This window comes from Chiloscyllium punctatum, chromosome 25, assembly GCF_047496795.1.
Source record: "Chiloscyllium punctatum isolate Juve2018m chromosome 25, sChiPun1.3, whole genome shotgun sequence".
NCBI classification, from domain to species: Eukaryota; Metazoa; Chordata; class Chondrichthyes; order Orectolobiformes; family Hemiscylliidae; genus Chiloscyllium; species Chiloscyllium punctatum.
The window spans coordinates 62263245-62277890 of NC_092763.1; the positions used below are offsets into that span (position 1 = coordinate 62263245).

At 43.8% G+C, this 14646-nt stretch overlaps 1 protein-coding gene across 1 annotated transcript in view; it reads right to left on the minus strand.

Moving 5' to 3' along the window:
• LOC140495993 (transmembrane protein 164) overlaps positions 1–7219 on the minus strand; it is a 128657-nt gene extending 121438 nt beyond the window's left edge. Inside the window, exon 1 of the mRNA XM_072595389.1 lies at positions 6543–7219. Coding sequence (XP_072451490.1) covers positions 6543–6965 — 423 coding nt within the window. The 5' untranslated portion in view covers positions 6966–7219. The remainder of the gene's footprint in view (positions 1–6542) is intronic.
• Positions 7220–14646: the final 7427 nt, after the last annotated feature.

The following is a 14646-nucleotide window of genomic DNA, read 5'->3' on the forward strand; positions in this document are numbered from 1 at the left end:
AGAAGGAGTTAGCTGTAGTTTTTAAGGTGAAAGAATTCAAAGGGTACGGGAAGAAAGCAGCAACAGAGTTTGACGCAAGAAAGATCTTTGCGAGAGCATCAAACAGAGTTTGATGATCAGCCGTAATCAAACTGAATGACAGAACAGGTTTGAACAGCAAAATGGCCTATTCTGCTCCTATATACTTACAGATACCATTTGTAATACACTGGTGAGTCAGCCTTTTTTTTCCTTCTTCCACTGATATGATCAGTGTGAGTTACATTATCTTATCTGGCAGACCAACCTAAGCTTGACTGTGTGAAGAATTAGGAGGGGGATGCAGATTAATGATAAAATTAAAGATTTGTGCTCCTGATAGGAAAACATAGAGATGCTGGCTTTAACATCGCAGTATTATCATGTTGCTTTAAAGTCTACACAGAGTTCACAATATACATGCCCAAGCAACATACTGAAATGAGACAGTGCAATAATAAACAAAACATCAATCTCTCTTGCATCTGGCTGATTATCCGAGCAGATGTCAACCTGACATATTCTCACTCTCTTTCCACAAACACCACCCTATTCTGCTCTGGACTTCAAGCATTTTTTATTTCAATTATTCCAATACTCTCCTCATCAATCTCTGAATGCCACAAGAAAAACAAAAAACTGCTGTTTGCATTTGACTCCATCATAGTCTCATCACCCTGTCACATATATCACAGAATCAAAGAATCCCTACAGTGCAATGGCAGGCCATTTGGCCCATCAAGTCTGCACCAATCCTCCGAACAGCATCCCACCCAGACCTAGTCCCCTACCCTATCCCCATAGCCCTGCATTTCTCATGGCTAACTCACCTAGCCTGCACATCCATAAAACCATAAGACAAAGGAGCAGAAATTAGGCCATTCAGCTAATTGAGTCTGTTCTGCTATTCAATCACAATTGGTTAGTTTCTCAACCCCATTCTCCCAGTAACCCTTGATACTCAAGAACCCATGCTAAACCATAGTGTTAGGTGCATTAGTCAGGGGTAAATGTAGGGTATGAGTCTGGGTGGGTTACTGTTCAGAGGGTCAGTGTGGACTTGTTTCCATACAGTAGGGAATCTAATCTACTCCATCTATCTCAGTCTTAAATATACTCAATGACTTGGCCTCCACAGCTTTCTGTGGCAGTGAATTCCATAAGTTCACCACTCTCTGGCTGAAGAAGTTTCTCCTTACCTCCGTTCTAAAAGGTCTTCCCTTTACTCTAAGGTTATGCCCTCGGGTCCTAGTCTCTCCTACCAATGGAAGAACCTTCCCAACATCTACCGTCATTCAGTATCCAGTATGTTTCAATTAGATCCCCTTTCATCCTTCTAAACAACATAGAGTATAAACCCAAAGTCCTCAAACATTCCTCATACATTAAGCTTTTCAATCCTGAGACCATTTTCCTGAACACGTTCAAGGGCTAGTACATCTTTCGTGAGATACAGGGCCCAAAACTACACACACAACTCCAAATGTGCTCTGACCAAAACCTTTTAGAGCGTCAGAAGTACATCCCTGCTTTTGTATTTAAGTCTTCTCAAAATAAATGCCATCATTGTATTTGCCTTCCTAACTACTGACTCAACCTGCAAGTTTACTTGAGAGAATTCCGAACTAGAACTCCCAAGTCTCTTTGCACTTCAGACTTCTGAATTTTCTTCCCATTTCGAAAATTGTCCACGCCTCTATTCTTCCTACCAAAGTGCATGACCTCACACTTTTCCAAGTTGTACTCCATCTGCCACTTCTTTGCCCTTCTCCTAACCTGTCCAAATCCTTCTGCACGCTCCCTACCTCAATGCTACCTGTCCCCTTAACTATCTTTGCATCATCTGAAAACTTAGTCAGAATGCTCTCAGTTCATTCATCTAGATTGTTAATGTATAAAGTGAAAAGTTGTGGTCCCAACACAGCCTTGCGGAACACCAGCTGCATCCTGAGAAAGATCCTTTCATCCCCACTCTCTGCTTTCTGCCAGACAAAAAAAGCTTCCATCTATGCTAGCACCCTGACTCTGACACCATAGGCCTTTATCTTACTCAGTAGCCTCCTCTGCAGAACCTTGTCAAAGGCCTTCTTGAATTCCAGAGCGATAACAACCATCGGCTCTTCTTGGTCTAACCTGCTCATTACTTCCTCAAAGAAGTCTGGCAGATTTGTCAAGCATGACCTCCCCTTGATGGAACCATGCTGACTTTGCCCCATTTTACTAGGGCAAATACTTCCAAGTATTCGGAAATCTCATACTTCACAATGGATTCCAGGATCTTAACCACGACCAAGGTTAGGCTAATCAATCTGTAATTTTTCATCTTTTGCCTTAAGCCCTTTTTAAACAGGGATGTTATGTTAGCGATTTTCCAGTCCTCTGAACACTCCCTGATCCTAGTGATTCCTTAAAGATCACCACTAATGCCTCCACTATCTCTTTATATATCTCCCTTAGAGTTCTGGGGCCCAGGTTATTTATCCACTTCAGGCCATTTAGTTTTTCTAGTACCTTCTCCTTGTAATGACCACCAAACTCAGCTCTGCCCCTCACTCTCTTGAATTTTTGGGATATTACTCTGATCTTCCACCGTGAAGTCTGACACGAAATAATTTTTAAGTTCCTTAACCATTTCCTTGTTCCCCACTACTCTCTCTCCAGTGTCAGTTTCCAGTGGCCCAATGCTCACTTTTGCCTCTCTTCTGCCCTTTATATATCTAAAAGATACTGTCAGTCTTCCTTTATATTATTGGCTAGTTCACCCTCCTATTTAATCTTCTCCGTCATTTTTTTTTGTTGCCTTCTGTTGGTCTTTGTAAGCTTCCCAATCGTCTACTTTCCCACTGCCACATTACATGCACTCTTTTGTTTTTATGCTATCCCTGGTTTCCCTAGTCAGCCGTGGTTGCCTCATCCTCCCTGTAACATGCTTCATTTTCCTCGGGATGAATCTCTGTTCTGTCTCCAGAATTACTTCCAGAAACTCCTGCCATTGCTGTTCCACTGTATTTTCTACTGGGCTCCTCTCCCAGTCAATTCTACACAACTCCTCACTCATGCCTCTATAGTTGCCTTTTTTTCAGCTGTAATACCATTACCTCTAATGCTATCTTCTCCCTCTAAAATTGCACCGTAAATTCAATTATAAAGGTTCTAAAGGTTCATTCACCTTAAGTTCCCTTATCAAGTTGCCTTATTGCACAGCACTAAATCCAGTATTGCCTGTTCTCTAGTCAGCTCCACCACAAGTTGCTCCAAAAAGGCCAATCCACCTAACCTGCACATTTTTGGACTGTGGGAGGAAACCCACAGAGACACAGGAAGACCGTGCAAATTCCAACTGAGGTTGGAATTGAGTGTTCTTAGTGCTGTGAGGCAGCAGTGCTAACCACTGGGCCATTGTGCTGACTGGAATTTCTCCAGCTTCTTCTATGATGATCTTCCACTGTCTCATTCCAAAACCTAATAAGAACTTTATTCAAACTCTAATCACTTCAGCATTCTTCTCTTGTTTCTTTGCAGCTAGTGTTGCCTTAGCCCTGTACTCAGAATCCCTAGTGTCCAGAGGCCATTTGGAACATCAAGTTAACACCAACCCTTTGATCTGTAGGAGGAAACCAGAGCAACTTGCAGAAACCCACACAGACATAGGGAGAACGTACAAACTCCAGACAATCAGACACAGTCACCCAAGGCTGAAATCAAACCCAGGTCTCTGCTTATCCAACTCAATTCCAACCTCAGGTGATTGTGTGAAGTTTACATGGTCTTCCTGTCTCTCTGTGGGTTTCTTCCCTGCTACGAGGCAGCAGTGCTACCCACTGTATTTCTCTCAAACCTTTTACCTTACCCACGCACTCTCTCTTCAGAGAATTTCAAATCCACAATTGGTTGCCTATCACATTAGTTTTTTTCCACCCGTCACTGCTTCATATGGGTTTCTTTTTCATCTCTATGTAATACATAGGCAAAGACATTGTCAATGTGCAAATACTTATTGCTGGGTCAGTTCTCGTTCCTTCATTAAAAGTGACAAATATGTAGCACTTAACAAATCGTACAAGTAGGGCATTTCTGCAGTAATTCATATATTATTCTAAAAGCGGGAGAGCAAGGAACCATGTTTTAAGAATTTAGCAGATCTCAAAATGGTATCAGATCTAGCATATCAATCTGTTCTGGCAAAAATGATATCCCAGATTAGGTCAACACTAATTTCTATATTCAGACATTGAAGGTGTGCTTTGCTGTAAGGAGGTGCAGTGCTTGAGGAAATCAAGGCCCCACCTGTTACCTCAGGTGATGCAAAAACCTCATGTCACGCAAAAACCTCATGTCACTATTTCAACCAGAGGAATTACCAAAATCTATCCACCAAACATCTATCATGTTTTTGGAGTCCTGGTGGGGCCAAATAGGCCCTCTCAACTTTTACTTTAAAACAATAGTGGGAAGCTATTAAGTGTGGATAAACATAGAATTAGGGATCCAAACATAGAAATCACTAAAAGCTGACAAGTTTAAAAATAAAGGATGATGAAATGTTAGCCTTCCTTTCCTGAACAAAGAACAGTGCAGCATAAGAACAGCCATTTTAACCCACCATGCCATTGCCAACACCTGATGCATTTCTAAACCGTGCAGTCCATATTCCTCTACAGCCTGCCTATTTATGTGTCTGTCAAGTTGCTGCTTAAATTCTATTCATTCACGGGACGAGGGCAGCACTGGCTAGGCAGCATTTATTGCCCATCCCTACGGCAATTAAGAGTCAACCACATTGCTGTGGGTCTGGAGTTACATATAGGCCAGATCAGGCAAGAATAGCAGTTTCCGTCCCTAAAGGACATTAGTGAACCATATGGGTTTTTCCAACAATGGATTCATGGTCATCAGTAGATTCTTACTTCCAGATGTTTATTGAATTCAAATTCCACCATCTGCCGTGTCAGGATTCGAACCCAAGTCCCCAGACCATTTCCTGGGTCTCTGGAATAACAGTCCAGCGATAATATCACTAGGCCACCGCCTTCTGCCTTAAATGTTACTATTGTATCCACCTCCTCTGGCAGTGCATTCCAGGCACTTACTATCTTCTTACACCAAAACTGTACACAATATTCCAAATGTGGCCTAAAGTCCATACAGCTGCAACATCACTGACAATTTTTTACCTGACCAAAAAACGCAAACATGCCATACACCTTCTTGACCACCTTATCCACTTGTATTGCCACTTTTGGGAAATTATGGATATATATCCCTACATACCTCCAAGCGTTCAGCCATTTAGTGTACTCCATTCCCAAATTAGACCTTCCAAAAGAGTCAATAGTATCTGCATTAATAACTACATTCTAATAGCCAGACTTATGTTAGATGATATGAAACTGGGACATGATGGAAGAACGTTCCATTGAAACCCTGCTATACCTTACTCCTGTATTTAGTTTAATGGTTCACAAATAACAACTAGTATACAGTAATGTGTGTCAATCCCTGGTTGGTCCCAAGCTCCGAGAAGCTGTTGCACAGAATGGAACTTATGAAACGGGTTTACTGGGCTCATCACACTTACAGGAAGCCTGATATCGGCATTCGAATGGACACAGCACAGCTTTGCAAGGATGCTAGAGGCTAAAAAAAGGGTTAATGTGCCCAGACTGTATTGATTAAGATCATTGTAAATGATTCCTTTGACAATTTTTTTCTCCCTAATGTTGCTTCCCATTCTCAGGGGCCCAGTGAGGAGGCAGGATCCAAATCTACCTCCGAGAACAGGAAACAAACCCACACTGCGGTGTTATTCCGAATCACATACTGGCTACCTGGCCAGATTAAATTGGTACTCCCTTGGAGAACAGAAGCTTGTGTACAGATCTACTTGAAAGTCCTTTAAGATAATTAAATTTTGATGGAGGAATAACTGCATCTTATGGGAGAACCCAGAACAAGAGGGAATAACCTGAAAACCAGAGACGGCCATTATTAAACTAAGGTGATGTCAAGAAGCATTCCCTCACATAAAGGGTAGGCCCCAACCTCCCTCCCCCCATTAAAAAGCAATTGATGAGTTCCAGTTTAATTTAAAAAATGTCAACACTAAGATGGATAGATTCTGGAAGGATAATGAAGGGGAGTCAGGTACAGCTCAATCCTGACTGATGTGAATGACAGAACCAACCTCAGGAGTTGAATGGCCCCTTCCTTTTTATGTTGCCTGCGAAATGTTTCAGGAAATCTTGGGGCTGTAATAGGTGCTACATAAATGAAATATAGTCATCCTGTGCCCATGGAACTCAGTCACCACTGGCCATACTGATTGGATGTCTGTATTTGACCAAAACTCCATTCAAGAGGAGCTCGAACATGACTTAATCATGGCACTAATTTCCTTTAAAAGTCTAATTAAGACTCAGCTCATCTTATTTCGATTTTACTTTGGCAATCGAGTTGATGGGGTAACTTTCATTTCATCCACACATAAGCTACAAACAAATCAGGTTGCCTCTCCCTCCATTTACCTGCAGCATGGTGACAACGTGACAGGGGTTCAACAAGTAAATTAAAGTCTTGGTGGCAAATTTGAAGCCAACTTCAATGCCAAAGGTGAGGCACAGGGCGACCAAGAGCAGGTTTTTGCCCAGACTGTCCTGCTTCTCCTGGCACACTCTGCCCAGCTCCTGCTGCCTGATCTTGCGGTAGGACACGGCCATCTCCAGCAAGGAAATCGCCACAAAGATGACAGTCTCCACCCATCGCTGACGGACTGGCAGAAACGCCGCGCATTCGGGTCCCCCGTTACCAGCGAATTTGGGATCCACCCCTCCGTACGCCCAGTCCAGCAACATGCACACGTTGTAACGATACATGCTCCTCTTCACGTCTCGGTCGGAGCAAACAGAAGACGGCGCAAAGACTACAACATTGGTTTCTTGTCGGAACATGAACTTTGCAGGAGGCCTTTCTGTCTGAAGATTCAGGGAACGGAACAACCGGTGGTTCTCAGGTCCCAGATGGAGCTGAATTTCCAACGCCTCTTCACCCCAATTGAGCTTGCTTCCTCCCCTCTTTACTGTGCAATAAGCAGCATCCCTACCAATTTCTCGCTCACTGGGTGCTTTGTGACAAAGTTGCCGAAGCAATTTCCCCTACACAGGAACGATAGCGGCTGAAATGGGAGTAAAATGCGATTGGTTGCAACCCAGTGAGATCCCACCCATTTGGGACATTGACAGGTCACCCTGAGCCAGTCACATTTGAAGAGGTAATGCGTTTTAGTCTTCCTTCCCCCCCTCTCCCCTTCGAAGAAGGAATTTATTAGCTCCCGCCACTGGGCGTCAGAACAACAAAAGGGAGGAGGGATACTGTTGTTTGTTTGATGGGGGGTGTTCCCAGTGTAAAGTAACGTGTTTTGTTTTGAGGGTTTTTGTTTGGTTTAACGCGGAGTAAAGACGAGGAGAGCAAGGCATGAAGCAGCGAGATCAGTCCTGTTTTTGCCAAATGTGCTCATTTCCTTTCAGGCCAAATATAACTGAACGGGTCACTTTACCAGACCCTGGATGTGTTTCTATTCGCTGAACTGTCAGCGCATTCCTCCGCCCCCCCCCCCCCCCCCCAAAAGAAATTTTATTTTATTTCAGATAGTTTCCGTGCAAAATAACGTTACAGTAGAAAAACATTGATTGAGGTGCAATCATTAGATTTGAACTAGTTTAGTTAATTTAACCCCATTTTAAAAAATGAGTCCTTATTATGGAGTATCATTAATCACCTTAGTCATTTGAGAGTCAGGGGGTGGGTTCGGCAGCTTAATAAACTGCAGAAATAAATGGATTGTTCAATGCTGTAATTTTGTATCAATACGTACACGAGGCTCGTGGTTAACATTTGAAGCATTTTAACTGACGTTTTGCTCCCAAATACCTTTTCTAATTTATGATATGTGTGGGTTTTTTTCCCATACGCCACACGCCATAACGAGACCACTCAGTTTGGAATAGGCGACCATTCTAACAAAAAAATCGTGGAAGTGCACATATCAAACTGTTCTCCCCCCAACGCGCTGGAAACATTCAACAGGTCAGTCAGCATCTATGGAATTAACAGGCAAGTGTAGCAGTGGTGGTTTCGGACTCATCCCCTTGGTCAGAATTCAGAAGGGGATAGGATGTAGATCCAACCGGGAAAGGGACAAAGGACAAAAGCAAATTCCTTGCAAAATACTCACAGGGAAGACATGAATAAAATGGAATGAGTTAAATGAATGAAGGTTTTGTAGTGCAAGAATCGATGGGTTCAAGTTCCACGTGCGGACTTCATGGGTCAGTGAGGGTGCGATCGTCTTACGGCAAGTCAATTTGAGAGTCGACGTTTCAGGCATAAGCCCTTCAGGCTTTTGCTCCTCGGATGCTGCCTGACTGGCTGTGCTTATCCAGCACCACACTTTCCGACTCTGTGAAACTCCAGCATCTGCAATCCTCACTTTCTCCCAAATTATTTTGAGTACTAATTTGTTACTCCTTCCAAAGTATCAAGAGCTAATAAGAGTAAGAGTACTCCCTGGAACAGATTTGACGACACGACTGCTGATTCAGAAACCCACCCAGTCTATTTTGGATGGAGTGGGCCATCAACATACAATGGGAGTTGACATTATCCTTACCATTTTCTGGCTCACTGGAAACTTTGTAACAAAATTGCCAAAGCAATTTTTTGCATTGAAGTAATTTCTTTTGCCTGGTATGAAAGATGGCAACAGGCAATTTGTTTAAAAATGGGACAATACTGAAAGGCAGTGAGATGTGTCAATTTCACACATTTGGCTGGGAGGTACCCTCAGCTATGTCCATCTTTATTATGTACTTGCCAAAGACTTAGTACTGTCTGTAATCCACATTTCAAAAACATCTTAGCATATTGCTTTTGTCCAATTTTTGAAAGGATTAAGATGCATATTGTGGTCATGACATTAGCAAAGCATCTTGGCTCAATCTGTTGGTTTATTCAACCACTGCACTATCTGAAAGACTTTATGTACTGGTGAGTCTAGATTTAGCTACTATTTTGATTGGTTCCTCAGCTTTGACCTGTGCCTCGCAGCATGTCATAGTCACATCTACATGTAAACATGCACTGACCCTGCTATGCACAAGGATCTGGTCTCTAATTGTCTCAGAACCTCATTGCATTGCCAAGACTATGTTATGGTTGGTGTGCTCCAACCACCTCATACTTTTAAAAAATGAAGGTATTTTTCACTCAACAAAATAAATTCTGGGAATTTGAAAATCAGGACCCCCTTGAATAACCCAAACAGTTACAGACCTGAGCCCCTCGTTGTCATGATAATTAAGGAATTCCAACATTTCTCTATGTTTTACATGATGGGTAGAAGAAGGGAAACAAAGGAAACAAGGAACAACATCTCCACAAAGTGCACCTCTCCAGAAATGAGCTTGTCTAATGCCTGAGTGATTTTCCACTGTGGGATAAGGGAGTTCTTCAAATGTCCAGCTCACCAGACTGATGAATTAACATGCCACTGTCAGCAGAGCACAAATTCTTACACTTGTGCCAATAGATGACACCAAGAATGAATTCTAAATAGAACTGGAGCAATTCATAACCGAAATTCGAACAGGTGAGAAACTGATCAGAGATTTCAATGTCAAAGTCAGAAATGTCACACATCTCTGAAAAGGTGTGATAGGCAAGGAAGGAATCATATAGAGTCAGAGATGGGAGGCAGGAAAGCAAGCTTCTTTTCCTGGCAGTCATGGACATGAGGAAGGGATGACGTTATGAGGATCAGCAAATCCTTCTACGCCAGCCTGTATGACTCGAATACTGGATTAGTGGTGCTGGAAGAACACAGCAGTTCAGGCAGCATCCAACGAGCAGCGAAATCAATTATTCCTGATGAAGGGCTTTTGCCTGAAACGTTGATTTCGCTGCTCGTTGGATGCTGCCTGAACTGCTGTGTTCTTCCAGCACCACTAATCCAGTATTTGATTTTCAGCATCTGCAGTCATTGTTTTTACCTTGTATGACTCGAAGCCAACTGACAGCGCGGCCTCCCAGTCATTCCTGTCCTCTATCACGGAGGTCCTAGATGACGGAACACGAGAGAGGCTGGACCAGCCGCTATCTCTGGATGAGCTGACCAAGGCCCTCGAGTCCTTCGAAAAGAATAAAACTCCCGGAAGCGACGGCTTACCGGTCGAGATTTATTCCGCTCTTTGGGACTTGATCGGCCAGGACCTGCTGGAGGTGTATGTCAGTATGCTTCGGGCAGGTACCATGAGTGAATCCATGAGGAAAGGCATCATCACCCTCATCTACAAGCGGAAGGGGGAGAGGGAGGAAATTAGAAATTGGAGACCGATCTCACTGTTAAATGCAGACTACAAAATCTTGTCAAAGGTCATCGCCAACCGGGTCAGGTCTGCTCTGAAGTCGGTGATCCACCCTGACCAAACCTGTGCTGTACCGGGCAGGAAGATCTCTGAGAGTCTTGCACTCCTCAGGGACACAATCGCCTACGTGCAGGACAGGGGCGTGGACACCTGCCTCATCAGCCTGGACCAGGAGAAAGCCTTTGACAGGATATCGCATACATATATGAGGGATGTCCTCTCCAAAATGGGCTTTGGGGAGGGAATCGGAAATTGGATCAGACTGCTTTACACCAACATTGTCAGTGCAGTCTCAATCAATGGGTGGGAATCAGATAGCTTCCCTGTAATATCTGGAGTCAGGCAGGGATGCCCCCTCTCACCCGCCTTGTTTGTGTGTTGCATAGAGCCATTTGCCGAATCCATCAGGAAGGATGCGAGCCTGAGAGGGGTGACTATTCCTGGCAGCGGGGGCCTACAGGTTAAGGCCTCCCTGTACATGGATGACGTCGCTGTTTTCTGCTCGGATCCGCTGTCCGTGCACAGACTCGTGTGCATCTGTGACCAGTTCGAACGGGCCTCGGGGGCCAAGGTAAACCGAGGCAAGAGCGAGGCCATGCTCTTCGGGAACTGGGCCGACCAATCCTCTATCCCCTTTACCGTCAGGACTGACCACCTGAAGGTGCTGGGTATTTGGTTCGGGGGGGCTGGGGCGTGCGCCAAGACCTGGGCAGAGCGGATCAGAAAGATGAGACAGAAACTAGGCAGATGGGGGCAACGGTCGCTCTCCATCGCAGGAAAAAACCTGGTCATCAGGTGTGAAGTACTCTCAGTATTGCTATATGTGGCACAGGTCTGGCCTATCCCCAGGACCTGTGCCGCCGCAGTCACCCGGGCCATCTTCCAATTCATTTGGAGATCAAAGATGGACCGGGTCCGAAGAGACACAATGTACAAAGACCAGTGCAATGGGGGAAAAAACACGCCCAACGCCACCCTCACCCTGATGGCCACCTTTGTGTGTGGCTGCATCAAGCTGTGTGTGGATCCCCGGTACGCAAACACCAAGTGTCACTACGTACTGAGGTTCTACCTGTCCCCGGTGTTGCGAATGATGGGCCTGGCCTCGCTGCCGCAGAACGCTCCGAGTAGTTGGACCGTTCCGTATCACCTGTCCTTCGTGGAGAAATTTATGAGGAAAAACACCTTTGACCACAAGTCCATCAGGAAGTGGTCAGCACGTAGTGTCCTTGAGACCCTTCGGGAAAAGGAGAGGGTGGATCCTGTCGAGCGGTTCCCTGAGCAGACTGTCAAAGCCATTTGGCAGAATGCCTCATCGCCAGAACTTTCCAACAAGCACCAAGACGTGGCTTGGCTGGTGGTGAGAAGGGCTCTGCCTGTGAGATCCTTCATGCACGCCCGGACTCTCTGCCGCACCGCACGCTACCCTCGAAGTGGCTGCAGTGGGGACGAGACTGTCACACACCTCCATCTGGAATGTGCCTATGCAGAGGAAGTCTGGAGAGCAATGCAGTGGTGCTTGTCGAGGTTCGTCCCGAGCCGCGCCGTGACGCGGGACTCCGTGCTCTACGGCCTGTTCCCCGGGACTCACACTGAGACGAACATTAACTGCGCCTGGAGGATCATCAACTCGGTGAAGGACGCTCTCTGGGCTGTCCGAAACCTGTTGATCTTCCAGCTGAAGGAGTTGACCCCGACTGAGTGTTGCAGACTGGCACATTCCAAGGTCCAAGACTACGTGTTGAGGGACGCGCTGAAGCTTGGGGCAGCTGCCACCAAGGCGCGGTGGGGAAAGACCACCGTGTAAGATCGGCCTGCCTAAAGAAGAACAGGGGGCCCATGCGGACATTTTTTGGGCTCTGCTGATGCCTCAGCCAAATACATGTATAAGATTGAAAAATGCACAGACTTGTATGTGACATTGATAAATTCGAATCTGTGTTTGTAAATGTGGACATATGTATGGCATGACCAAATGTACAGACCATCAAATCATTTTATGAATAAAGTATATTTTTGAAATAAAAAAAAAATGAGGAAGGGGCATAGTGAATAATTTGAACTGTCTTCTTTTGTCCATAGTAGGGATTTCTTTAAAATGTCTTGTTTTCTCTTAAAAATAAGCAGTGGTGTGTTTCTTCAAATCTTGTCTGTGAAATTCAATTTAAAATGACCCACGATAAATTCTATCAGATGAAACCAAAGTAGGGTTTATTTATACATTCAAAATTTGGAGGAATGCTTCATAACACAATTCACTCAAATATATATCCAAGAAAGCAAAGAGAAAGGAAAGGAGAATAGTTACGAATTACAAATTACTTAGAATCCTATATTGAGATAGAAAAATTGGTTCACATTAATTAGCAACTTTAATAAATCAATATCCAGTTATGATTCTTTTAGTTGGCTGTGCACAGATCTCTTTTGTTCAAGTTCAGATACAATGAAATTGATGTAGGTGTAAGCTGGAGATTGGTTCATTTCATAGGTGAAAAACACAACTTCCATTCTATAAATAAGACTTCTGTGATAAATTAAGATACCTGAAACTTCCGACTGTGATGTGTACTGTTCTGTTGTGACAAGCAGACTGAAAAACAAAAGCTAGAACTGTGTCATTAAAAGTGATTCAAATAAACCAGGGGTTTCAATCATGTGACTGGAACTTTGAATGAAGATACTCAGTTAATATTGTTTTATGTTCCCTCATCAGAAACCCTTGCATTAAGGGTAGGTAACTGTGGAGACATTTGCACCGACTCAACTAATGATGCTTCTTGATTGTTTCCTTTGTTCAGAACTAGCCGAAGCAGAGATTTTTTTTCTAGTGGTCCTTTGTGTTGGCTTGGCTGAAATGTTTATACAATGCAAGAAGTGTCATGTCCTTGGAAAATGATGTGAGCTTTTGTCCTTTGGTTGCTTCTGGTCAGAACTTCCTAGAAACTGTAACCAATTGCCATCACGTCATCAGTGCATTCATGTTGTCAGTCAACAAAAAGTCAATATTTAAGAAAGTTGAACTAAGAGGATGTAGCTTAAACAAAATATGTTATGCTGTCTTTGTTCCTGCTGTCTGGATAGCAAACTGACAAACTGACAAAATATCTGGAACATAATCCTGTCATAACCAACAACCTGTTCCTCATAAAAACACTGCCACTTGAGTATGTTATCATTTGAGCAAGGGATTGCACACTTGTCCAATACCTGCAAATGGCAGCTACTGATGACTGCTGGACTGATCACCACTGTATCTAATCACCAGTTTATTCAATCTACCACTTTCATCATGCTGGCCCACTAACAGCAGAGATAACTGAAATGCTACAACAAGAAAAATAAAATTGAAGTTGGCACCTTAACTGTTAACCTTCAGTTACACATAGTGTTTGCTTAACCACCAAGTCCATTAGAGCAGGCACATGTGAAGATGTCCTTGTTCATTCCAGTAAGAAACTTATGACTGGGGTGGACAAAATTATCAAGAGATGCAAGTACCAAACAAGCATAAATATAAAACTTATTGAAGTGGAAACTTCACCATGACTCAAGATTTAAGCAGGTCATATAGGCAGCTGAAGGCTGTACATAATGAAACTCATTAGAAAGACCTCAGGAGATCCCAAAATCTTGTGGACACCACCTACATACAAAATCTCTTTACAGTATCAGACCGTCTTTGACCAGCCATCCGGAGCAGACCCTGTTTACAGCCAAACATGGATGGTATCTCAAGGGATAGGTGCTGCCTGAAAGAACATGTTCAATAATTCAACTGAAACTCTGACTTAGACCTGAATGTCCTCAATTCCTATCATCAATACCACATCTGACTTGGTCTCCGTGTTATCCCAATCCAGAGCAAAGTCTAAAAAGTAACCTGACATCCAAAACTAACAACTCCCCTGGAGCAGATGCAATCTCTACTGAAATTCTGAAACATAATGGTGATATAGTTTTGGTCTGTCTAAACAAGCTCATATCCCTCATTTGGGACATAAAGCACATGTCAGAACATCTCAGGGACACTGTGATCAAGTCTTTAATTCAAGATGGGAGACATTTCATATTGTAGTAACTACAGAGGACTGTAACCTGCCACATGGGAGGTCACTACAGAGACCAGAGGCTCTTTCCAGAGTCACACTGCAGACTTTGTCCATCGAGAGGCATCACAGATTATCATTGCTGGGCAAAATCAAAAAAA